This window comes from Neovison vison, chromosome 6 (genome assembly GCF_020171115.1).
Source record: "Neovison vison isolate M4711 chromosome 6, ASM_NN_V1, whole genome shotgun sequence".
NCBI lineage: Eukaryota > Metazoa > Chordata > Mammalia > Carnivora > Mustelidae > Neogale > Neogale vison.
In genome coordinates this window covers 31,722,533-31,750,132 of record NC_058096.1, presented here as the reverse complement: position 1 = coordinate 31,750,132, position 27,600 = coordinate 31,722,533, and the positions used below count along the sequence as shown (strand labels likewise).

The window sequence follows — 27,600 nt, the reverse complement described above, 5'->3', positions numbered from 1 at the left end:
AACTTCTATATATTTTTTGACATTTATCATCTTTCTGACCTTATCTCCTGTGTATGACAAACAGAAGATAAGAGAAAGCCTCCTTCTCTCTCTCTTTCCTTCCTTCCATTTTTGCTTCTCTTAGCTTCTCATTTATACCTAAAGATTATTATCTGAACAGTGTATATTCTTAGAAGATTTTAAAGTAATTTAACAGCTGGGGGATCTTTGATGTCATATTCAAAAGAGGAAGAAAGTCTCATTCTGAGTGTGTGAGTGTGTGTGTGTGTGTGAGAGAGAGAGAGAGAGTGAGGAAGGGAAAAAGGAGGCAGGGAGAGGGGGAGGAAAGGTAGGAGGAGAAAGGGAAAGAGAAAGGCTAAATTATTCCATTTAAAAATTTTTTAACCAAAGTATTAGTCCAGTATGTAATATTTGTATGTCTCCAAATATTTTAAAGAAAGCTATCTTTTTTCTTTTTTTATGCTCAATCAGGAACTAGAGTTTTATAATTATATAGTTTATATGTATTATATAAATGTGTGTGTGTATATATATATATTTATATAAATATTTAGACTTTGCAGAATTCCCCTCCTCCCCACCAAGATAATGTGATCTAGGTGAAAGCGTGTGGTTTTTATACAAACTCAGCTTTGTGTCAAATTCTCTAATCCTTCACCCCTTTCCAAACTTCCTCAAATGTAAACACAAATTAGAGATGTTACTGAGGATGGATTGTAATATGCGTAATGTTGCCATGTTAAAAAAAATAGTGTTTTAACCTCTTAAAAATACATACTTACTTTCTGAGTTTATTTTACTTCCTACTTAACGTATTTACTGTAACAGTAATTGTGTGGAAATATAATTTGTTCTTGCCTTTCAAAAAAGTATTATTCAGTTTACAATGATTTCAAGTGATGAAACGATGAAAATTGTCTCACCCTTAAAAAATGATCACATCATCTTTTTTTCCAAAAAGGTGAATTTTTTCAAGAGGTTTTAAGCCTACTGTCTTCTTATCTGTTAATTTTCCATGTCTTTTTAAAACTATAGCTAATTATTTTTAAAAGATGTTTAATATCATAAATAATTATTTTAGTAAGTTTTTATACATAGGTAGTAATTTTTTTGGTAATTTTATTTTATTTTTTTCAGTGTTCCAAGGTTGATCGATTATGCACCACACCAGTGCTCCATGCAATACATGCCCTCCTTAATACCCACTAGCAGGCTCACCCAACACCCCAATCCCCTCCCCTCCAAAACCCTCAATTTGTTTCTCAGAGTCCATAGTCCCTCATGGTTTGTCTCCCCTTCTGATTTCCCCCAACTCACTTCTCCTCTCCAAGGTAGCAATTATTTTAATGGTAATGGTTTTAGGGTAAACATTTTATGACAGTTTAAATGTAAAACCAAATACCTTTTATGTCCTGTTGCATAGAGTTCTCCCTAAACTGTTTAGCCAGAAGGAAACTGTATGCAGAAACTTGAGTTTAGTCAAAATTAGCCTTGAATTTAGTTGAAAAGGCAGTCTGTGGCTAGTCATCTGTGACCTTGAGAAAGCTATTGAACAATTTAGGTTCCCATTTTCTCATGCAAAAAAGATGGGGTTAGACTGATAAGTTCTAAGGTCACTTCTAGCGCTAACATTTTATAGTTTTATTGTTTTATTAGCGATAGAGACAGACAGGCTTTTCCTCTTTCTTAACGAGAAAAGGGAGTTAGGGTAGAGGTACTCCTAGCCTTTAAAGTAGAAAGAAAAGAAGTGGACAAGAGTTAGGGGAGTGTAGGAGTGAGGCTGCCCATAAACCACAGACTTCAGAGGATAATGAATGAACGTGATCCAAATTACTCTGCTTTTCTCGGACATACCTAGCTGGACAATAATGGTGTCCTAGCTGATCGTTGTGTAGAAGTTCCCTGCTCTCTGTATGGAGAGAAAATTCTCTGACCTGCCCCTGAGAGAAGTGTGGTAAAAGGGGAAATCTGAGAGAAACTTTAATTTCTATCATTTTTTCTTAAGAAGGGAAAGTGTAGGTGGTCATTTTCTTCAAGTGAGTAAAAAGGATTTTAAATGGAGGATATTAATGGCATGTATTTGTTTCCTGAAACTAGAATAAATAAAAAGGGGGGTTAAATTGTGACGGGCCAGTTTTCATTTAGATAAGAGACCTCATTTCCTGATAACCATGGTTGTTAAAAGCTTAAATGATCATGCAAGATAGGTTACTTTCAAAAACTCTGATGCTTTGGAAGCTTCTCTGTTCTTAGATAACTTGATGGAATATTTTCCACTTGTCATTTGTCATTGATGTGATATGCAAATATATCAGCCAGAAGTTTTTGAATACATTAGGTTTTAATTAATGGAAGATTCAACTCATTTGATTTGATCGCTAGTAAAACCTCCAAGTAGGGAAAAACACTTTAAAACCTTTAAGTGATCTGCTTCCGAGTAATATTCTTGTATCTAACATGTTGGATATTTTTGAGATTTTTCAGGAATTTTAAATTACTGAAAATATATGACTAGAAAATCTTTCAGAGTCATTCCTACAGTCTCTTGACTTTAAATAAGGCTTACTCAGGGGCACCTGACTCAGTGGGTTAAGCCTCTGCCTCTCCCTCTTTCTCAGCCTGCCTCTCTGCCTCCTTGTGATCTCTCTCTCTGTCAGATAAATAAATAAAAATCTTTCCCCCCCAAAAAAGGTTTTTTTAAAAAACACATAAATAAATAAGGCTAACTCTTAAAACCTAAATAAATAAATAAGGCTTACTCTTAACTGTATCTATCTAGTATCAAATTTATTTTCCCATGTTATCTCAAAAGGTAATTCTATAACCTTTTGCTTTTTCAAAGCAAATTCTATTGCTACAGTTTGTCAGTTTCTCTTTCTTGTAGTTTCTAAATATTCCATCCTGTCATTTAAAAGACAGTATCTGGGCGCCTGGGTGGCTCAGTGGGTTAAGCCGCTGCCTTCGGCTCAGGTCATGATCTCAGGGTCCTGGGATCGAGTCCCGCATCGGGCTCTCTGCTCTGCTGGGAGCCTGCTTCCCCCTCTCTCTCTGCCTGCCTCTCTGCCTACTTGTGATCTCTGTCTGTCAAATAAATAAAAATCTTTTAAATAAATAAATAAATAAATAAAAGACAGTATCTTGTTGAAGGATTCAAAAACTCTGTTTTCAAGTCTAGGTGGCATATCTGTTGATCATACCTAAATAAGCTAGGAAAAGGTTGTTGTTGTTGGTTGTTTGGTTGGTTTTTTTTTTTTTTTCATTTTGTTTTGTTTTTTACCATTCCTTGCCTGAGTGCACGAAATATTATGCTTGAAGTTTTTTTTCTTTAGAGTGAAAAAGAAAGACAAATTATTTTACTCATGAAGGGAACACGTGAGTTGAAATGTGTTTCTGAAAATTTTGCTTATGAGGTAACAACAGGCAAGACAGCGTTTGTCTCTGTTTTGTTTTGCTTTTCATTTATTTTTTTTTTATTATTCTGTATTTTATTTAAAGCATACCTTTTTATCCTTCTGCTTGGATTACTAAGCATACCCATAAAGCAAACGCGAAGCAACATAAATTGAGCTTGAATGTATTGCTTCAGACCATACATTGTACCAAAATGTCCTGTGATCCCCTCCGACACCTGAACTTTCCCCAGCCCCTTGTGTTTTATTTTTCCCTAGGGGCAGGCTTTAAGGAAATGTAATTTCTGATGCAGCCTGGGAAATAACTTGCGAAGGTTGTTTATAGTCTGATGGAAGTTTTTTGTTGTGTTCTGTTTTATTGTCGTATTGTCACTATTTTAAAGTTGTACCCTTTCACATAAGTACCAGTGCTTGGCACTGTTTATTTATTTAAACTACAGGAATGTGTATCAGATTAAAGTAATTTTGATTTGCTTAAAGATGTGGGAGTTATTTACCTGAATCAAATGTATGGTGGCTGTATGTGATGGCTGTATACTTCCATGAAAAAGTTCTGCATTTGGCAGTTATTGCCTTTGTCTCTAAAAGAGCAAAACAAAATAGTCATCTTCCAATATTTCAAGTATGTTATCACTTGAACTTTCTATATTAAAATGCCCAGTGTTTTAGGGTTGAAAGCAGGTAATGTGATTCTGACTTCATTAGATAGGTTTATAAAGTTTTACCAGTTTTCATATTTTTTCTGTGTCTTTTCAATTAAAATTTTGCAAGGATTTAAGTGTTTAATAACCTTTTAATAACCTTGCTACTCGGCCTATAGTTGTGGACCAGCAGTACCTGCGTGCTTATTAGAAATACAAAATCTCAGGCCACACTCCTGACCTATGGAATTATAATTTGTATTTTAACCAGGTCTTAGGGTGATTTATGTGCTTATTCAAGTATGAGAAACATGGATTTAATAGAATATCATTGGTAGCACGAACATTTTAAAAAATTAATCTGATGGTAGAGTTGTATGATTTAACACTGCTTTATCTTAGATTTAGATGCTTGGTTTCTATTCTAAGTAGCCTTAGCAGTTAAGATTTATAGTGTTTTTAAACCCATTACATATGTAGTTATCTAACCCTATCAAACGTAGTCATTGAAGTATGTTTTATAATTGTATGGCTATCATCCATTGTAGTTCTGTCATTTAATCATAGTAGAAATTTAAGACTCATTTCTGCTTTTAAGTTACTCATGATTATACTTAAAATGCTAACAAATATTCATTCATGGACCGTAATGAGCCAAATATTAACGTGTTCTTTATTTTACTTTAAAAAATATATATCATTGTTAAGTCAAATCTTATTACTTTTTCTGTTTCGTTTCTGTTTCTTTATTTTTTATTTATTTCATGTTTTCTTTTTTTTGTTTTAGTTGGGTCTGGTAAGTTGACATTTTATTGGCCATCTTCTAATCACCGTGTCACTGTGACTGGAACTTCTCTTCCCCTTTCCATCCATACCCTTCCATGTCCTTCAACCAATCAGCCTCCATGTTTCACTTGTCATTGGCCACAAAGACAGACTGCACAGAATAAAGTCTGCAGGAAGTATGGGTAACTGTGACAAAGAGTAAAGGTAATGGGGTTGCTAACTTTATGTCTTATTAAATGATGTGTGATCTGCGTCCTTTTATTTTTTTTTCTCTCCTTAATTGAGTGATAAAATAAGTGATAGGTCTATATCGTGGTGAAGTACTATTTCAATTTATATTTTACAAGATAAACAAAAATAGGTGCCCCCAGAACGATTTGGGTTTTTTTAACCCAAAATATTTATGTTTATGAATTCATGTCTATCAACCTGAGCTTTTCTAACTATTCTTCTGTAATGGTCATTCAAAGTGCTGTTGATGAAAAACCTTGCACTTAGGGCTGTATGCATTCATTTTCATTTCTATGTGTCAGGTTCATTTCATTTTATGTAAGAAATAATTGCAGGATGTTTCCAAAATGTATCGAAGTTTGCTCTGATAAACACGTGTCCTCACATAAATAGTCATTAGGTTCCCAAGTACTCTCATGATCAGTACGTTCAAGAAGGTACGTTCACCCTTTAAATGTGCTGGAACACCATTTTTGGCGAATTTTGCATGAGGATGCTAAGTGGTATGCCAGGCAATAAATTGACTCTAAGAACTCCCTATTTTTTAAGTTAAAGAGCTATACAGATATTCTAAAGGTGTTCAGACTAATACAGATAGGATGGATTGTTCAATAATGGTGATGCACTAAGGGACTATTTAAAAAAATAGCCTTCTAAATGCCACCATAAGTGTAAAAATATATATGGATTAATATTTAAACATCAAAAAGCATGAAGACAAAAGTGTAGGATGAAAATGGAGGTGATTATTTACCTAATTTATTATATATCATATGATCTATATTTTATTGATAGAATGAATACCAAAAATGCTTAACCAGATTAGAGAGACTGTCTATAAAGTGAAAAAATATATTTACAGCATAGATGAGAAATGGATAAAATTTTGCCTGTCAATTGTTCTTAAAAATAAAAAAGATAAGCATAGGAATACAATATTCCCAACAAATAGGATATCAGTGACAAGGTAATGTGAAAATAAATGTTTAATTTCATGAACATAAAAAGGCTAGTTAATAGCAGATTTTATTCTCAGTTTGGCGAAGATGTTAATGTTTCGTTTGTAAGGTTAGGGAGGAAAGTGCCCTATAGGGGAGGCGTCAGGTGAAATCATCTTGAAATAATTGGGAAGAATGTTAATGTCACTGCTGTTTTTAATAGTGAAAATTGGAAACAAACCCAAATTTAAAAACAAGAGCTTGGTTGAGTAATGTAATAATTTGCATATAAACTATTAAATGGCTATTGAAGCGATATTGTAGAAGCATATTTTAAAACACTGTGGTCCAATTTGCATGGCTGAATTATAGGTAGCTCTTCTTATTTTCTTTGCTTGTCTAATTTTTAAATTTTTAACACTGACCCTCTGTGACGTTAGTAACATGGCTATGTATTTTCAATTTTAGCAAGTTTAAATGTAGTCTTTGAAAAAATGTTCCAACATTTTATCCTAAATATCAAATAGATGGATGTGATGAATGGCCTTCCCAATCTAAAAAGTTAGATGATGGTGATAGCTAGATTGATAGACAGAGGACCATTTAATCCATTTACATTCTCATAGAGATATATTTATATTAAATATTTAACAAACACATAGTAAAGGATTTTTTAAAGTTATATTTCTAAGACATATCTTGTGGCTGATGTCACTGTTGATGTTGGCTCGAGACGATGCCTGCAAAACATAGTAAATTCATTTCCAGGCAGATATCTTGTGTGGAAGGATTGCTGCAGGATAAATGTAGTTAGCATAAGGGTTTGTATCCCTTGTTCCCAAATAAGTCTTTGAGGTTGGAGGAGAGCTGGCGTTTTATAAAAGAAACATGGGTTCTGGCACACGTTATTAGACATGCTTCTGAGATTTAGGAAAGAGACCACCCGAAGTTTATACTTCTCTGAGTGGTTTGAACATTTATATTTTCCTACTCAGATTCCCTGCATATTGGAAAGTCATATTCCCCCAGTCATTTAATAAATCATTTGTTTTTTCTTTTATTGAAACAAACCAAACTCTCTTCTGGATTTAGTTTATCATCCAGTCAATCCTTTCAATTTCTTGATCTGATTTCTACCTCAATTATTTCAGCCCCTAACTGTGGAATCAAATGCTCCTGTATGGATGGAAATGGAGGAAAATCCCCAGGCAATGAGACACATGTCTGTTATTATACCTGGATAATGATAGTGTTTGCTAAATTCACGAGTAAACCACTCAATTACAATCAGAGTTTAAAAAAATTATAAGCTAGAACTTCAGTGTTACCAAATTGAACCTAAACTCTATCTCCTAACTTCGTATTTTCTTCCCCATAAGTTACAGGACATTTGAAGGCATTTGACCTGATTTTTCAGGTCTCCTATAATTTCCTAGGCAAATGGTATAATTTCTACTAAACTTCAATTAAAAAGAAAAAGGGAGTATGGAAGAAAACACACTAATCTTAGAAGTTAGGAGATCTAATTGCTTTCTTCAGTTTTGCCACTATGCAATCTGCAACAAATTCTGTTACATCTCTCTCTTTTTTTTAAGAGGGTTATGTTTCAAATGAGAGATTTACAAAATTTATATATAATATTATAAATATTTGTATATATGTCTTAGATGTAGTTGCCTAGACAGTATTGATCAAGAGAAAAGCACCTTTTCAAACCCTCACCTTCATTAACAAAGAAATCTTGTGAGCAGAGTGGTAGCATTTGTAGACATAATCTGAATATAATTTTTGGTTCCTATTCCCTTGAAGGCATTATCCCAAGTGACTGCTATAAGTAACTAAAAGTACTTTTAAAGAAAAGGTTTAAAATAATGCAACAGTCTTAAAAAGTGGATGGGAAGTACCCTCTCCTGTATAAATGCCTGGCTGGAAATGTTCACTTCCATTTGAACTGAGACAAGAGAGGAGAATAATTAAGTGTTTCAAACAGCTGATAAGAAATGCATTTGAAACGTGTAAACAGTAGGTAAAAAGACTTACAATCAGTGCACATTTTTCTAACCGTAAAGCATGGCCCCCAAACAAGCTTTTCTTCCCCCCCTTTCCCCGAGTGACTCCGTCAGCACACCTAATGTTTTCAGCTGCCATTGCGCTCAGTGTAACTGACACAATTTTCTGACACTCTATTTACTGCTGGATGAAGTGGCCATTTAAGTCTGTATAAATCAAACAGTTTGGACAAAGCTGGCAGTATTTATAATGTCAGGATGAGCAGATGTTTCAAATTTGCCCTCATTTCCATATATATTCTGTTCGAACCTGCCCTTGCCTGTGTAAATGAAGGAGGCATTTGACTCTTCCATTGCTTTAAATTCATTTCTATTCAAGTAATTGGACTGAAGATTCTAAATGGTTATAATTTTCATGGTAACATTTCAGGAGCTTTGGAGTTAATTAAAGTAATTTTAGGGCCTGCTTACATCAGGAGGTCCTTGGCTGTATGATTAAAGTCCATTCACCTTTAAGCAGCTCTAAATGAGAAAAGGTATTTATTCATACACATTTCAGGTGTACTTTGAAAGTAAAGGGTCAAATTGCAGCTCAAGAATTCTTTTTAATGTGGAGGCTAATCTTCAAAAGTTCAGCTGATTAAAAAAAAAGCCTCTTCACTGAAAAAAAAATTATATTCCTTTCTATAAATATGCACTTAACAATTTAGCTTCAATTAAATTAAGGATGAGAATGGGTACATTACATCTTATAGTGCATAATGAGTTGTACAAAATAATGGCAGCACATTTGGGGTATCAGCAAATTGTCTCAATTAGGTTAATAACTACATGGTTTTGATTCCAATAATTTGTTTCATCTCCTTTAGAACCTCCACACTTTGTTGTGAAACCCCGTGACCAGGTTGTTGCCTTGGGACGAACAGTAACGTTCCAGTGTGAAGCAACCGGAAATCCTCAACCAGCTATTTTTTGGAGAAGAGAGGGGAGTCAGGTAAGACCTTACTCTAGCATTTCAATCAGCAAAGGCAGGCGCCCGATACATAAGAAAACCCAAAACATTATCTCGTGGTATAGCTGTTACTTTAAGAGAACTGTAAAATCTCTGAATGCCCTAGAAAATTTCAACTATGAGAGAGAAGACAAAGTTTCCTTTATTGTTATAAATCGGAAAGCAATTTTCCCTTCCTAGTTTTAGTACATAGGGTGTTATATTGCATAGTAATTATCATATTAAATTTACCTTTATTTCCAATTCAGCCACATTTTTTAAAAATTACATTTTTTCTCAACATAATTTAATTTTTATTTCTGTTACTCAGATATCTGTAATTACGTTTTTTTAAAAGATGTGTTTAGTTTATTTTAGAGCAAATGCTCACACACACGCAGGGTGGAGGAGCGAAGGTCGAGGAGGAGAGGGTCTTAAGCCAACCTTGTGCTGAGCGCAGAGCTGTTTTGGGGCTCGACCTCAGAACCCTGAGATCATGACCTGAACTGAAAGCAAGAGTCCTTCGCTTAACAGTACCACCCAGGCGCCTCTGTAATTATATGTTAAAAGAGATTTACACACGTTTAAAACAGAGATGACAGTTACTCAGTGCAATTTCTCTGAAAATACCAGGAATCTCAAGTGCCTTCACTTCTTTATGTATGTAAGTATGTATGAGTCTGTATGTGGATCAATAAATAGATATCAATTATATATATCAATTTATATATGTCAATCAAAGATTCACCAAACTATGTGGTAGTCTATTTAATATAGCTGTCATGTTAAATATAGTTCAGTATATTCTAATTCTTTGAAAACTATCATATACGATTGTTATATGAGATATATATATATATATGAGATATCAAATAACTCTAAACATTTTATAAACCAGATTTTTCTATGTACACTGAACTACATTATAAAGCTCTATGTTCTTAAGTTCTTTAAGTTCACTATTGGGTTTCAGCTTAATAAAAAGGAAATTTTGAAATAATTTTACTTTAAAGATAACAGGAAACTTTAAAATGGTTTTTATATCTAAGTCTTTTTTCTCATCTCTTATTGATTTGCTTGCTTCAACAAATGAAGCATTTCCCTTTACTTGTTTTTTGATACCTGTAAAAAAGCTTCTCATTCATTTTGAATATAGTTGTTCCTAACCTTTTTTAATTTTTTGCTTGAATCAACCTTGGGTAAATTGTTTCGTGGTCTTGCTTTTAATGAGCTCTTACAGATAACCTAGAAGTAGCTTACTGTCTGCATTTACTAACGTTTTGTAGGCAGTGCATCTGGTTCACCTTTGTTTTCACACTGGTAGGCAAATTTATGGCAGGTGGACCCTCTTGAGTTACAGTATCTTCGTCGTCTCTAACACATTCTCTTTGGCCTCCAAGACTACATTTGCTGGTCACAAATAATAGACAAGGAAAAATGAAATATTTTATTACAACAGAAAGTGTATTATTTAAGAATATCTACATAGTGGTAATAGTAAATCCACTAGAAGCTCTTAGAAGAGTGACTCATTGAGGGACGCCTTGGTAGCTAAGTGGGTTAAGCATCTGCCTTCATCTCAGGTATGATCCCAGGGTCCTGGGATGGAGTCCCGCAGGGCTCCTTGTTTAGCAGGGAGCCTGCTTCTCCCTCTACCTGCTGCTCCACCTGCTTGTGCCTTGTCGGTCTCTGAAAAATATATAAATAAAATCTTTTAACAAATGATTCATTTAGTTATTAAATTGTTAAGTTACTTAGTTTAAACTATGTCAAACTTTGAAATAATTTTGACTTGGTTTAATGATACAACATACTTTTTCCTACAATTTTGTCACTGGGCGTGTATTCATAGAGCTGTAGATAAAGTCTTTATAAAAGTATATGTGTTAAAAAGCAGTTGTCGGTTAAGTGTCTGCCTTTGGCTCAGCTCATGATCCCAGGGTCCTGGGATGGAGTCCCATGTCAGGCTCTCTCTCCACAGGGAGGCTGCTTCGCCCTCTGCCCCTCTCCCCACTTGTTCCTTCAATCTCTCTTTCTCTCAGATAAATAAATAAAAATTTTAAAAAGATAAAAAAGCAATTAAACTTTTAAAAAGGAACAACTTCATTTGGTTAGAAGAAATCTCGACTTTATTTCATGAAAAGCAATGACATGAAGTGTTATTTCCCATGTAATATACACTCTCTTTAACATGGGAACAAATTTTGATGCATAGTGGGAAATTTGTACCACAAAACAACATCACATCTTATGTTAACTTTGTATATAAGCTAACTTATATAGAAAGATGAATAAGGGCACCTGGATGGCTCAGTGGGTTAAGCCTCTGCCTTCAGCTCAAGTCATGATCTCAGGGTCCTGGGATCGAGTTCCCCATCAGGGTTCCTGCCAAGCAGGAAGCCTGCTTCTCCCTCTCCCACTCCCCCTGCTTGTGTTCCCTCTCTCACTGTGTCTCTCTCTGCCAAAAAAATAAATAAAATCTTTAAAATATAAAAATTAAAAAGTTAAAAAAATAAAACTCCATTATGAATTCTTAAATATATCTAGTATTGTTTGATAATTATAAAAGTACATATCAATATTTAGAATTTATTTAAATTTTAAAATGAAATTTTAAAAGCCTCCTAAAAGGCTAGGTCATTAAACTTCGTGTTTAGGTGTATGTGTGTATCTCTATGGGGGGGTATGCAATGGAAGAATATTTAGCTTATTTGGGTATATATGCATGTGCGGTATGTACATGTGTGTGTGTAGCTCTTTATAAGTATGTATATATCATGCCAAAATATCAGAACCTAGCGATTAACCTGTTGTTGTTATTCTTTCCTCCCCAATACTGGGTTCTAGAATCTGCTTTTCTCATATCAGCCACCACAGTCAAGCAGCCGCTTTTCAGTCTCCCAGACTGGAGATCTCACCATTACCAACGTCCAGCGGTCTGATGTCGGTTATTATATCTGCCAGACTTTAAATGTTGCCGGGAGTATCATCACAAAAGCATATTTGGAAGTTACTGATGGTAAAGTAGAGCATTTTATTTCAAAATGTTCAAGTTTGGCTTATGATCTAAAGAGAGTGTCAGTAAATGTGTTTATTTTCTACTGTGTATTCTTTCTGAGAGCAGTTTTGGTGTAAAAGCTAAAAAAGGAGGCCGATACAATGACTAAGTGTAGAATTATTCTCATTTTAACTTAGCTATCCTATACATTTCTAGCATCAAGTCAGATCCGTAAAAGCACAGCAATTAAGCAAGAAGTTTACACTGAATATCTGTTCATGGGAATGAGTCCATGTTTTAGAAAATAAAGTTATCTTAAAATCTCCTAGTGCAAAAGATCCTTTTTTTCTCACCAAATTAAGGAGGTAAAATGAATTGCTGATAAGTCCTGCTCACAAATCATCATAATGAACTAGTTTTCCATGAATAATGTGATTCTGTCCTGTTTATCAACTGCTTTATACCAATTAATTAATGCCAAATGCATTATGAAGTCAGTGATGTCTCACACTGTGAGTCAGACACTAGTAACAATTTGAGAAGAAAAGAAAAAAGTATACATATAAACATATAAGAACATATATACACATTTGTATATATATATATATATACCTAAAATAAATATATGTACATATAATATTCATTCTTTTTGTTGTTATATAGTATTCCATTGTATAAATAGCTCACAGTTTATTTATGTACTCTTCCATTGATAGATTGCTTTTAGTTTGGGCTTCATTCATATGTATATATATATATTTTTGTTTTGTTTTGTTTTTTTGACAGAGAGAGATCACAAGTAGGCAGAGAGGCAGGCAGAGAGAGAGAGGAGGAAGCAGGCTCCCTGCTGAGCAGACAGCCTGATGTGGGGCTCGATCCCAGGACCCTGAGATCATGACCTGAGCTGAAGGCAGGGGCTTAACCCACTGAGCCACCCAGGCACCTTTTTTTATAATTTATTTTTATTTTTTTATTATTTTTATTTTTTTATGGGCTTTTTTTTTCCAATTTATTTATTTTCAGAAAAACAGTATTCATTATTTTTTCACCACACCCAGTGCTCCATGCAAGCCGTGCCCTCTATAATACCACACCACCTGGTATCCCAACCCCCCCCCCCCCCCCGGCCACTTCAAACCCCTCAGATTGTTTTTCAGAGTCCATAGTCTCTCATGGTTCACCTCCCCTTCCAATTTACCCAAAAGCACATACCCTCCCCAATGTCCATAACCCTACCCCCCTTCTCCCAACCCCCCTCCCCCCTTTATGGGCTTTTTAAAATGAAGTAAATATTCTTATACAAATCTACAGATTGGCATATGCGCTCAATTATCTTGGTTTGCCTTTTGGCAGATGAATGTACCCATTTTTTTTTTCATTTTCTCATATATTCCAGACACAAGTATTTATCAGATATGTATTATAAATATTTAGTTTCAGTCATTCTCCTAATGATGATTTTAAGGCTTACGTCACTAATTTGATTAGGACCAATGTATTATTTTTCTTTTGTAGTTGTTGCTTTTAATTTTCTGTCCTACCTTAAGGCCATGTAGATGTTTTCCTGGATCTTTTTTTTTTTTTTTTTTTGAGACTTTTTAAAAAAATTTATCTGACAGAGATCACAAGTAGGCAGAGAGGCAGGCAGAGAGAGAGAGAAGAGGAAGCAGGCTCCCCACTGAGCAGAGTGCCAGATGCGGGTCTTGATCCCAGGGTCCTAGGATCATGACCTGAGCTGAAGGCAGAGGCTTTAACCCACTGAGCCACCCAGGCACCCCTTCCTATGTCTTTTTTTTAGAAGTTTCATTGTCTATACTTATAAGATAGGAGTTTTTAATCCATTTTAAATTATCTTTTGTGCATGGTATAAAACAAGGACAAAAATTCCTTTTCCTCTCCATGTGGATACTAATGGTTCCAGCATCATTTATGGAAAAGACAGTATTTTCCTTACTGAATTACAGTGGTCTCTTAATCATAACTCAGATAAACATAAATGTGTGATTCTGATTCTATCCTCTCTAATATATTCCATTTATATATTCATGCCAATATGTATGGTCTTAATTATTGTCACTTCATAGTAAGTCTTCCAAACAGGTAATGTAAGCCTCCCACTTTGTTTTTCTTGTTTGGAGTTGACCACTAGAGGTCCTCTGAAGTTTCTAATAATTTTAAAATTTTAAATTTGACCTTGTCAATTTCCACTCCCCCCACCAAAGAACAACAAAAAAATCTGAGGTTTCAATTTTGATTTCACTTAAATTATTGAACAGTTTAGGAATAATTAATATCTTAACAATCTTAGTCTTCCAATTTAGGGAAATGGTATATATCCCATATATATCTCTTGATTTATTTAGATCTTTAATTCTCTCAACAATGTTTTATAGTTTTCAGGGTAGAAAGCTTCCATGTATTTTTGAAAGACTTATACCTATGATATTTTATGATTTTTGATGTGACTGCATATTATATATATAAATATACATATATTTCAAAAAAAGAATATATATATTTCATTATTGTACTGTTTGAGGCCAGATATACAATTGATTCTTTGTATATTAACCCCATAAATAGCAACTTGCTAAATACAACTTACTAAATCATATGTAAGAGTTCGTAGGTAGATTATTTTGACATTGTTATGCAAAAAATGTGTCAACCGCAAATTAAACCAGTTTTACTTCTTCTTTCCAATATTTATACATTTTATTTCTCTTACTTGTCCTGCACTGTGATCTCTAATAAAATGAATAGAATTAGTGATAGTGGAAATATTTTTCTTGATCCTAACCTCAGGATAAAGTAAGTGTAATGTTAGCAAAGATTTTAAAGATAGAATTTTGAAATTAAAAAAAAAATCTGGAGGAAATTTTTAATATATTAATCTGATTATTTTATTTCTTAGTGTTCTCAGGATAAAGTTTATATTCCTTAATGTGCTTTACAATTTATGATTTGACCCCTGCATTCTCAGCTTTTAATTCTATATTTGCTTATATGCCCTCATTTTCTTGTGTTAGCTAAGCTCTTCTATTATCTGAAGACTTCTGCACATGCTGTTTCTACTGACTTGAAATTTCACTTACTTCAAAAAGTATTCCTTCCCTCCTCAAATATGAGCATTCTCTACCCTGCCATCAATACAAAGATTGCATCCTATACTTTTCTGTGTTCTCTGTTTTCTTGTATTCTTCATTAGACATTAAGTTCCATGATTGTAGGGCCCATGTCTCTCCAATAAATACATACCCGGTAATAGATTGTCAAAGTCTGACATGTGGTACATACTCAATAGATAATTTTTGAAAGAATGGATGAAACATGGATGGAATGAATACCTAACTCTTAGTTAAGTCAGAATTCAAACTTATGACTGTCTCCTTTTAAAGCCCCTACTCTTAACCTCTGTCTGTGATACATATTATATATTATTGGCCCCAATTAGTTAGAATGACCTAAAATGTTTTTATAATTTCTTACATATATTAATACTATTAAATGATGGCTAATGGGCTTGCTAATGATCAATATAACCAATATGTAGAAGTGGAACACAGAATGGCACAATTTATAATTGCAACTTTATAAGACAACTTCATATACACAAGCAATTTCTATATACAGGTGTACATGAAAAAATGGCCTAAGAAAACTATGGTAAAATATTTTCAGGTAGGGGCGCCTGGGTGGCTCAGTGGGTTAAAGCCTCTGCCTTTGACTCAGGTCATGATCTCAGGGTCCAGGATCGAGCCCCGCATCGGGCTCTCTGCTCAGCAGGGAGACTGCTTCCTCCTCTCTCTCTGCCTGCTTCTCTGCCTACTTGTGATCGCTGTCTGTCAAATAAATAAATAAAATTTTTTTAAAAATATTTTCAGGTATTTCTTATTATTCTAAGTAATTATTGAAAGCAAAGCTTCATACATACCATCTGATACTGCATTGTCATAAGTTGTTATCTTTGTGAGACTAGATCAAGGATAGCAATTTTTGCTGAATTAATATAAAACAGAAACCTAACATTTAAAGTCCTATTTCATTTTACAGTCCCAGAGGAGATCTGAGATGGTTTTGTGTTTGCTGGGGTGGTGTACTATATTTTGAGTTTTGTTTTCTTTCTTTTGGAATTCATTGCCATTGTACACACAACAAGTATGTATTCATTCTTCAAACTATTATTCCTGAGTGCTGACAGCACGAGTTTTCGCACGTTCTCAAGTAAAGAGGACAGCAAGTAGGCAGACTAGTTTCTGGATGCTATTTGACTTTAGCTTCTTCACCATTCTTTATTGTTTGCAAACGGGAAAAAGACAGACAGAATAAAACACGAGGGACAGAATATGGTGGAGTAGAAAATGTCTTTGAAACGTTGTCGTTTGTAGCTGTGACCTATCCCAAGTAGCATGTGACCCAGGAACATAGAAATTCCCATCACCTATTTAATTGAAATTGTTTCTTTTCTTTATTACTAGAATGTGAGAAAATTAATTAATGATTACCAAGTGCTATGTAAAATTTAAAATCACTTGCATTCATCTTTCAATAGTTATTGATATACAATGAAATGAGTGTTAACTTTTATTCAGAAAAGAGAGACCTGACAATTACCAACTAGTCGACTTGGACAGGTGACTTGTACTTCCCTAACTAACTCATAAGTTTGTGAGTTACATTGTGAATTGTATATTTCTATCAATATACAATTGATAGAAATTGTGATATGTAGTTCTGATATTTTTGGTCTATAAATATGAACTTTTCATACTTAAACCCGTCAATGTGTATATGTTAATTTTTCCCTTTATATATATATATATTAAAATTTTATTTTTTTATTATTAACATATAATGTATTATTTGTTTCAGGGCTATAGGTCTGTGATTCATCACACAAAACCCAGTGCTCAGCGCAACACATACCCCTCCCAGTGCCCATCACCCAGACACCCTGTACCCCGATCCCACTCCCTTCCAGCAACCCTTAGTTTGTTTCCTGAAATTGAGTCTCTTATATTTTTTCACTTAAAATTATTTTATGAATGTATTTCTATGTATTAACATAGTCTTCATGATCATTGCTTTTGAGGTACTAAAATATGACTTCTGATGATATGCTCTTTTTTTTTTAAAGGATTTTTATATATTTCATGAATGTGAGGAAAAGATAGTAAACTTTGCTTAACTTTGCTTTATGGGTTACACCATCTGTGGCCCTGTCTATACCAGGACCGAGACCACAGCTAACACAAGCATACTGATACCTGTCTATACTAAGTTACAGTTATCAGTGCCTCCTTTGTGTCAGGCAGTAATGCGGAGAACTGTTCACATATCAACAATTTTAAATTTGACAAAGTCTCCTGTTACAGATAAGGAAACGGAGGCAGAGACTGGTGAAGGACTATGCCCAAATCATACAGATCATAAACAGCAGAACTGAGATTTACAACAAAACTTAGTACTGTCCAGGATGGTAGCCAGCTGCCACATGAGACGATTTGAAATAAAATTTCAATTACTTAAAGCTTATTAAAATTACACACGCTGTTCCTCAGTCCCACTAACCAGGTTCAGATGTCCGGCATCCACTGGACGCTCATGGTGTCTGTGTTGGAGAGCACAGTTAGGGAGCGTCTTCTTTCTTTCTTTTCTTTTCTTTTTTTTTTTTTTTAAGGTTTTTATTTATTTATTTGAGACAAACAGAGAACAGGAGAGTGGGGTGAGGGGCTGAGAGAGAAGCAGACTCCCCACTGAGCCACCCAGGCTCCCTGGAACATTTTCATTTTAGGGCCACATCTTTCTCCAAGACAGACTTAATCACTGTTTTAAAACTCATTCTAATAATGATAATTCATTTTAATAATGCCGGTGTAAAATTAGTAGATCCAAAACTTGACGTTCTTCTCATAAATCCTAAATTTATGTTTGACTCCAAAAAGTACTATACTCTTTAGTTTATGAAAATGTAAATATTTTATCAGTATTTTATTCTACCCTATGATGACAACAAAATGTTTCATTTTTTTCTACCTAAAAACATGAGATTGCTTTAATAAAATCCTTCAGCTCTGGTTTACGTATCAGTTTTTTACAGAACAGGGTAAGTGGCAATATCAAAATTCATACATATGTATATCTTTTTGCAATTAGCAGAGCACGTTCATATCTATTATTCCATTTAAATGTTCATAGCAATCCCTTGAGCTAGCTAGAACATTATTATCTTCCCATTATAGATAAAATAAAACTGAGGCTTAGAGAATTTAAGGAAGTGGCCCAAAGACACATGACAGATGGAGCTGATAATCAACCCTACTCTTCTTCTTCTTCCCTTGCCTTATTTTTGTAAATGACCCAGTGTAAACCAAGAAGAAATAAATGACAGAGGAACGGTATCATTAAACCTGGTTGGGATAGGATGGGGAGATGTGAATAATGCTAACTCTGATTCCAACCTCAAAGCACCGTAAAGATACAGAAAACCGAATAAATCCCCAGATACTGGATTGTTTCTAAATGTAACAAGACTACCAAATGTAAGCCACTCTGTTACTGGATTTAATTATAATCCCTTATAAAGAAATTCTGTTACTAATTTAATTAATGTCTAGAAATAAATATTCATTCATTCTTAGGATCTAGGGAACACAGGTGGTAGAATCTTCTAAAACCCCAAAGCAATAAAAACGCTTTGATTCTTTTTCTCTACACTTAGCAGGTGGGGCCTCTAATTTGATTTTAACCAATCTCAACAGAAAATGTAGAAAAGATTGAACAATTCTAAACAAGGGAATCACTGACTTACGTTTGTCATTCGTGGAGCATCTGAAACTCTCCTGCCAGGTTACGAACTCCAGCCTTCTCACATGCCTCCCCGGTATTTGCAAATTTCATAGCAGTAATTAAGCACGGCCGAGAATCAGAAGGGTGGAGTGAAAATACAGTTGCTAATTTCACTCTCTTGCCTTCTTGTTTTTGCTTAAGCTGAATGCACGAAACTAATAATTATTGCATGGTAGAAGAGGAACAAATTGAAGTGTAACTCCAGCTTGTGAAAATCTTTGGTGCATAAAGCTCTGAACATGCCATTATCTCGCTTGGCAAATTGTTGCATCCAAAATTTAGTTACTCTGGCAACCAGTTTCTTTTAATCAGGCAACTTCTTAAACTAGACCTTTGTATATGTGTGACTTAAAATTTGGTAACTGATATTCAGAATTATAAAGCTTGATAGTAAAAAAAATTCTTAAATTTAATTTTTAACTTTTACTCATTTGAAAAAGTATCTCATCTATAGGGTTTCACCTAAGTTGACTATATCAGGGAGTGAAAACTGAGAACATTTCTGTAATGCAAGTTGTTCTAGTTACACTCCAGTTGTTTTAGATTTTTGCCTAAATAATGGCTTCCTTGTCTGAGATAAAGCTTTTAGGTTTTAGGCTTTTTATGTAATAATAAGAACATTTTTAATTTATGTATTATAAAAATCGCTTCCATTGTTTCCTTCCATAGTACATTAAAACTTTTAAAGTGCTAGAATTCATGAAAGCATTTCCGATCCCTATAATTCTAGCATGGAAGTTTATTTCCCAGGTTAGGACATGAGCTTGAGTTATATTTTTGGATTAGCCTACTCACAATGTATTTGAGTAGTTTTCTAGTTTTTCCTAAATTCACTGGGATTGGGAAGTTTTTACCCACGTAATTCTGTTAATAGAATTCCAGGATTAAAAGAGCTGAATGATATCGACTTGTAAATTCTAAAAGTCCAAAGCCCATTTTGGAATTCAAAATGTCGGACATGTTGGTATGATATCATATTTTTTTCTGTTGGACAAAAAAACAGTTCTCAGATGTCGAGTTGGCTTTAGTTCATTCATGAAAATGTGTCTCATAAGTTTCCTTGGGGTAGGTGATTTCTTGATTTTTACATATCTTAAAGTTTAAAAAGTACACATCCACTTCTTACCACTAGACATTTACTTCACCATCCACAATTTTTTTTTAGGTGTATTTATTTGACAGAGCAAGCACAAGCAGGGGTAGCAGCAGGCAGAGGAAGAGGGAGAAGGCTCCCCGCTGATCAGGAAGCCTGATGCTGGGCTCGATCCTAGGACCCTGGGATCATGACCTGAGCTGAAGGCAGATGCTTAACTGACTGAGCCACCCAGTCACCCACCATCCACAATTCTTACTTCCTTCTTGGACTCTTGTGTTAAATAGGTCACCTGATAGTGCAGCGAGCTCTCTTGGTCATCTGAAAGGAGTACATGATATCTCAATTTAAATTTCCGAATCAGAGCATCGTAGAAATGCATTCTGAATAATGCACATCTCCTACTTGAAGTACTTGTTTAATTAGTGCGTTTCAACGGCTAGAGCAACTGCTGTTGCTTGGATGATTAGAAAATTGCTTCCAGTTGTAGAAATCTATTTCCTGTTGTTTCTTTGGGCAGTGATCGCGGACCGGCCTCCCCCCGTCATCCGACAAGGTCCTGTGAATCAGACTGTAGCGGCGGATGGTACTTTAGTGCTTAGCTGTGTGGCCACAGGCAGTCCAGTGCCCACGATTCTGTGGAGAAAGGATGGAGTCCTCGTCTCAACCCAAGATTCTCGAATCAAACAGCTGGAGTCAGGGGTGCTGCAGATTCGATCTGCGAAGGTAACTTGAAGCGACACCCTGGCTTTCCTGTTCTGTTCTGTTCCTTTTTCTGTTTGTTTCCAGCCCCCAGGGCTGCAGTCTCAAGTCTTAGAGTCAATGAAATGCTAAATAACGGTACTGATCTATTTTTAATTGACGCTTTATGCTTTCAGACGCCCCGCCGTGTATATTTAAGATGATTTGACTCATAACTTAGCTCATGGCAAGTAATTGAAGGTTTCAGGTGGAGCAGAAAAAAAGATTTTTGAGACCTGTTGAAGACAGTAGGGGGGGGAAATACCTTCCAGGTAGTGGTATGAGGTACTCATTCCATAAAAGCATTTTTCAAAGAGATTTTTCCAGTACCATGTTATCTACAAGGCCAGGTCTTCTGTTGTGAATATTTGGTCCAACATTCTGCAATGACAGGATACTGTCCATGCAAACAGAAGCCAGGCAGCAATGTACACACTGAGCGTATATTGCAAATCAGAACGTTAAATGATGAAAAGCCCGCGAGTTTGTGAGAACAATTGAGGGATTTACCTTCCCAGGGCACCACATCCCATACCTGTTCTTTCAAGACTGTGTTGTTTTGTTTTGCTTTTTCCTTTTCTTTGAGGTCAAGATCAGACAGGCTCACGACGCATAAGAAAGAATAGCTTTGACAGCAATAAACATAAATTTCGATTGCTTTATTGCCTATTGTGGGTGGCTTCTTGGGAGTTTTGGATTCAGCATGACAGTTCATTGCACATGCCGTGGAAGTTAATGTGTTGTACTTCTTTGTGACGACGATTGCAATTTTGTGATTACAGTTGCCACAGCGAGATGGCAACATTCTTGCTTTATCAAACGTGACTTGAAGATCCAGGAGTTACCTTAGGGAGAGGTGTGTGGGTTCATTAGGCTGGGGATGATTTTAAAGCTGAACATGTGACCTCTGTTTGTTTTCTGGCATTGGTCTTTAGAAGGGAGAGAGCCTTCATTCCAGCTGACGTTTGACTTATTGAACAAGTTAAAAAAATAAATACATAAAGTGGGGGAGGGGGAGAGTGAATGCTTTGAGAAGAGAATCATTTTGTGTTTTATCCTTTTTTGTGTGTTTATCCTTTTTTTGGTAATATCTGTTTCAGATATCCATATGCATGTAATTTTCTGATAAAATAGGAAATAGCAAGAACAGTCATTGAATTTGACCAGCCTTACTGTGTGACGGTAAATTGGAAGATCCAATTTACTAATAAAGATTAACCCTTTGAATCTGAATACCTCATTGTTTATTGTCCCTGACACAAGAATAGTGCTATGGTAAAGCACTAAATATTATATTTTATTGTACAATTAAAATAACCATATAAAATATTCTTTTCCATATTCTTGCAATATTTTCCTTCCCATTCAATAAAAATACATTCAATTAAGAAGACGTTTCTGGATATTGAATTTTAATGCAGTTATCCATATTCATGGGACATATACAAAACTATAATTGCTTTTCCAGCACATTGAGCTCTTGATTGTTCCAAATATTTATTTTCCGTCTATCTTCTCAGCTGGGTGACACAGGTCGGTACACCTGCATTGCATCGACCCCCAGTGGTGAAGCAACGTGGAGTGCTTACATTGAAGTCCAAGGTAAATCAGCTAGCCTTTTTAACTTAAAGCTTGGCTTGCGGTCGTTTACTTGCTGATAAATGGATGAAGCCGATGTCCCGATGCCTGAATAAGTATAAAATGGTGTAATCTGTTTTTCTGTGCTTATCTGTATATGTGTAAACATCTTTCTTCTGTATCTCCCTTATTAGAATTTGGAGTTCCAGTTCAGCCTCCAAGACCCACCGACCCAAATTTAATCCCTAGTGCCCCCTCAAAACCCGAAGTTACAGATGTCAGCAGAAATACAGTAACATTGTCATGGCAACCAAATTTGAATTCAGGAGCAACTCCAACCTCTTATATTATAGAAGCCTTCAGGTAAAGATGATGTTTCCTAGTTCTTAGTTGGTCTTCCTTTTTTTTTTTTTTTGGCTTACCATTCAACATGCATGTTCTAACTTTTGTATCTGTCCTTAGCCATGCATCTGGTAGCAGCTGGCAGACCGTAGCAGAGAATGTGAAAACAGAAACATTTGCCATTAAAGGACTCAAACCTAATGCAATTTACCTTTTCCTTGTGAGGGCAGCAAATGCATATGGAATTAGTGATCCAAGCCAGATATCAGATCCAGTGAAAACACAAGGTAAATACTGATTTACTTACCCTTGTGACACCTACTTATTCCTAGATGTTACACTTTCATAAGTCAATAATGTGTCTGGCTCCCTGCTGTGATTGTATATGTAATACGGATCTGTTCTTCCAGTTGCTCCATTAATTTTTAATGCACAAACACAATGTCTGCGAACTTTATTGTTTTCTGGAGTAGGTATTCCAAGAGAAGATTAATACCAAAGAGTAGTGTCTCATTTTATAAAATCACAGTCCAATCAGACAAAAATGTTACGTATTTTTATATTGTATTCAATTTCTCCCCCCTACAAAGCATGGGAAAAAATACTTTAGGTTAACATGTTGTTCGGTCTGTCTTTCATTGTCAGTTATATGAGCCGTGATATATTAAACTTTTATATGAAAGTCATGTATATTCTGGTCAAAGCCAGGTCAAAGAAACAGATAAAAAGGAAAAAATGCATACAATGTGGAAGCTAATGAATATGTGAAGCAAATTAGAAACGTGCTCACTTGGGTCACATTGGGGATGTATTGCTTTTTATTGTGAATAAAAAGTATATTTAGCCTTCCACAAATGACCCCCTATGCGTCACCATGCCGCACTTCTTATTTTAAAGTTTTAGTAGGAGTGAAATTTACATATTGAGTAAAAAGGTGATTTGAATCAATCTTTACCCTTTTTTTTTAAACACACTGTTATTGTCACTAAAGTATGCTTCTTGTATTAATAGAAAAATAAAAATTCTAGGTGGTAGCGATAGAAGCTTGCTATTATTTTCTCAGCATTTGGAGGAATCATATTAGGAGGAATCATATTATCTCCATCTTGAGTTTACCTTTCCAAAGGGGGGCAGGGAATATAACTTAGTTAGAGTGCTAGAAACAATTTGTGCACACAAAGACTGAAGCTGATTTTTACTGGTCTTAGAGAGGGTCTGCCTGCCATTTTGCTTGCTTTGTCTTCTTTGATGAGGGTATAAAGAATCTTTTTGGAAGGACCTTTTGCTTCCGAATTCACACAGAAGGCAAACTTAGTTGTCGAACATGTCCTTGTTCGTCTCCTGCCGTGTGAATTCAACACACCCAAGTGCCTATATTTGCAATTATGAGTCACCTCAGGAACGCTAATATTCTTGAAGCCTGCCTTAACACACTTTGAGGTTTTCAATATTAGATACGCATTTGCAAAGAATGCAGACACAGTGACAGCTGTAAAGTGAGTTGAAACTTTTCTCCCGACTGCAGTGGTCTCTACCTAGGAAACTCCTCAGTTTTGATTGACTGGAGTCTGTTAACTAGTCCTGTGAGTGATTTTGGAGTCTACACCCGCGTTTGTAAATGAGGAGGTAGTTCACACTTAATCTGAAAATTAATTTAAGTCTTTTTACATTTTAATGGACTTACCTTTACACATGAATAGCTAGTGGAACCACCTTAGGGAAATAAACCCATGGTGTTTGGAAGATTGGAAATATTAATTAAGCCTGCCATTTTGAAATCAAAGTATCTCTCTTTTTTTTTTTTTAAGATTTTATTTATTTATTTATTTGACAGACCAAGATCACAAGTAGGCAGAGAGGCAGGCAGAGAGAGAGGAGGAAGCCGGCTCCCTGTGGAGCAGAGAGCCCGATGTGGGACTCAATCCCAGGACCCTAGGATCATGTCCTGAGCCAAAGGCAGAGGCTTTAACCCAGTGAGCCACCCAAGCACCACGAAACCAAAGGATTTCTAATCTCATTTCCGGGAACTATGAGCTATGTCGTCCTGAGCACGTTAGTTTGTCCTGAGCTTCAGTTTTGTCATTTATAAAATGGGACTAAAAATAGACTCTCCACTGGTTTGGATAAGGATCAATTAATTTAGGAGTATATACCACTCAGCTTTCTCTTCTGTTTTCTGCCGTAAGAATTTGTTATTGGACTCATGTTTCTTTCACTGTCTGGACCAAAACTTGAGGGAGCTGATAAACTTTGCAGATACCACGACACTGAGAAAGGGGACCTGCGGGATGAGAGCATCAGATTGAACTCTCTTTCAATAGATGGAAAGGATGGGTCACTACGAACAAGTGACGAACAAGTGATTCAGTTAATGGAGGAAATTCAAAAGTGCATCACTTAAACTTAAGGTTTAAAACTGTTATGGGTGGGCGCCTGGGTGGCTCAGTTAGTTAAGCAACTGCCTTCAGCTCAGGTCCCGGAATCGAGTCCCGCATCGGGCTCCCAGCTCCATGGGGAGTCTGCCTCTCCCTCTGACTTTCTCCCCTCTCATGCTCTCACTCACTCTCTCTCAAATAAATAAATAAAATCTTTAATAAATAAATAAATAAACTGTTGTGGAAGGATAGACTAGGGATACCGGGCTTAAAGGAGGGAAGGGCACAGTGTGTGTCAGGGTGCTGCGGGCACACAGATCTCAGTATTTGAAGTCAATTAAAACACTAATTTGAGCCAACGGAGTGATGTCCTTGCCAAAAGAACAAATGTAGTCTTAGGTAGCATTAGCATAATTATGTTTGGATCAAGTAATCCCTTCTCTTTACTCTAAACTGGACAGGTTACGAATGGACTAATGTGTTCGTTTCTGAACACTACATTTTCAGGTAGACTTTAAAGAGTCTACCTTTAAAGTCTTTGAAGACTTTAAAGACTACACTGAAGCCTGAAAATCACATCACTGGAAAAGAAAGTCAGGGATCTTGGCACGTTTTCCTCCCAAAATAATAAAGTTAGAGTTGACATGACATTTTTTTTTTCTTTAACATTTTAAGAGACCATCATGCGGAAAAGGTATGCATATTTTAACTCTAGGCAGCAAAATAGGACCAAGGAGTAGAAGTAACATTGAGGAAGAGTTCACGGTCTAGCTCTTGGACTGTTTTTAAGATACTGTGAAGCTTAGCTGAAGATTAGGCTAATACCGGTTGTAGCAGGAACTTGGGGAAAAACCTGGAAAAAAGTACAGAACATTTGTGTAGTTAGGATAAGAAGAGCCAGGGGCAGAGGGTATTTGGGAGAGACTTGTTAGAAATTGATTCGTAAGAGAGCAGCCGTAATTTCTCTAACCATTTCTATAAGATGACTGCAAAGAAGCCTTCCCCAAGCAGAGATTATATGAACGAGTTGGGTAGGGTTAGAGGGACAGGGCAGTTTGCAGTTCAGAACTCAGGCAGACCTAGGTCACAGCTGCAGTTAGAACCTTGTCGAAGGTAATCGAGATCCGTTTTCCCCAAAACAAGACTTGATAATACAAATGCACGGAAGATGGCATGCGTCGCCCGCAAGTAGGGTGGGTGTTGGCTGTTGCTGCGATGGTAGGGTTGTTGCCACCAACTACTGTGCTTCCTCCATGTGTCCTACTTGCACAGCACTCTGGACCCTATCTTTTTTTTTTTTTTTAAGATTTTATTTATTTATTTGACACCCAGAAATCACAAGTGGGCAGAGAGGCAGGCAGAGGCTGAGCAGAGAACCCGACGCGGGGCTCGATCCCAGAACCCTAAGATCATGACCCAAGGCAAAGGCAGAGGCTTGAACCCACTGAGCCACCCAGGCGCCCCTGAGCCCTATCTTTGAAGAACATATACATAGACACAGAATGTACAGCATAGGTATGGTATAGATAGTAAGAACTCAGTTATTGTAAATAATGAAGTAGGGCCTGGATAACCTCTCTTCGGAGAGTGTGTGTAGGGAATTCCAACACTGGGGAAGCAGCCGGGTAGAATTACAATCTAAAATTTCCTCCAGGTTATTTCTGAATGTTCCGAAGGAACTTTTACCTTATAATACACTTTTTTTTTTTTTCAAGAGGAGGAAAAGGACAAGAACAATAAAAGGACCAATTCATAAACTTTTCAACATTGTTAGATATTACTTTTCATTTTTCTCTCTGATGGGCCATTTTCTGAATATTCTAGGCTGCTGTTGCCAAAATAGTTCCACCAGGGAAGGGAGTTTCATAGTTTTCATGAAGGGCCTGACTGACAAGTTTATCTCAAAACTGAAGAAATTAGAGATTGTGATGAAAATCATAGGAGTTACCTTTTAAAATGGTTATTTACATATTTGAGGATACTTCTTGAAAGGCAGAAGATTCCCTGAGGGTAGAAGCTTACATATGAGAAGACACGTTTAGAAGCTGACATAGCACATGAGTTTTTCACGCGGTTATTCCCTTTCACTCAACCATGATTTATTAAGCACATTCTAAACGTATGGCACAGGGCTAGGTGTTCTGGGTTCACAGAGATGAACCCAGTCCCTGCCTTCAAGACAAGGACTTCCAATGACTTACAGAGTGCAGTGCTCACAGCAGCCCTCAGAAGTTATCTGCTGTCGTTACTGCCATTTGCCAGATGAGAAAACAGAAAAATAGCAAGGTTAAGAAATCTTCCCCATGTTTCACGGCTGGTAAGGTACTGAGCTGGGTTGCAAACCCAAGTCTATTTTATTGCAAGGATGTCACGCTTGCCGCAGTCACAGATGGTAGCTGGAGTCACGGAGCAACAGAAACCAGCAGGGAAGGAAGGACATCGGAGAGGGGAGGGTGACAGGGAGGTGCTTTCCATCTCCAGGCTGTGACGATAGGTTCCCTGAGGGCCAGTGTTAGCCAAGGATATTTGGAAGGGCTGCTAAAGTTTGAGAAGCCAAAATTATCTGTTGTTTTTGGCATTTTGCTTATTTATAAGTTTAAAAGATGGGTGTAGTATAT

The 27,600-nt window shown here is 36.0% G+C and overlaps 1 protein-coding gene across 9 annotated transcripts in view; it reads left to right on the top strand.

Moving 5' to 3' along the window:
• The window catches only part of ROBO1 (roundabout guidance receptor 1), a 1,191,004-nt gene that overhangs the window by 1,098,504 nt on the left and 64,900 nt on the right, over positions 1-27,600 (top strand). For 7 of the 9 annotated variants that reach the window (XM_044251144.1, XM_044251145.1, XM_044251149.1 and 4 more), the window contains 7 exons: positions 4,839-4,847; positions 8,885-9,009; positions 11,854-12,025; positions 20,467-20,672; positions 22,208-22,289; positions 22,460-22,628; positions 22,728-22,894. In XM_044251144.1, the coding sequence (XP_044107079.1) occupies positions 4,839-4,847; positions 8,885-9,009; positions 11,854-12,025; positions 20,467-20,672; positions 22,208-22,289; positions 22,460-22,628; positions 22,728-22,894 (930 nt within the window). The remainder of the gene's footprint in view (positions 1-4,838; positions 4,848-8,884; positions 9,010-11,853; positions 12,026-20,466; positions 20,673-22,207; positions 22,290-22,459; positions 22,629-22,727; positions 22,895-27,600) is intronic. The other 2 variants (XM_044251142.1, XM_044251147.1) reach the window with 1 other exon arrangement.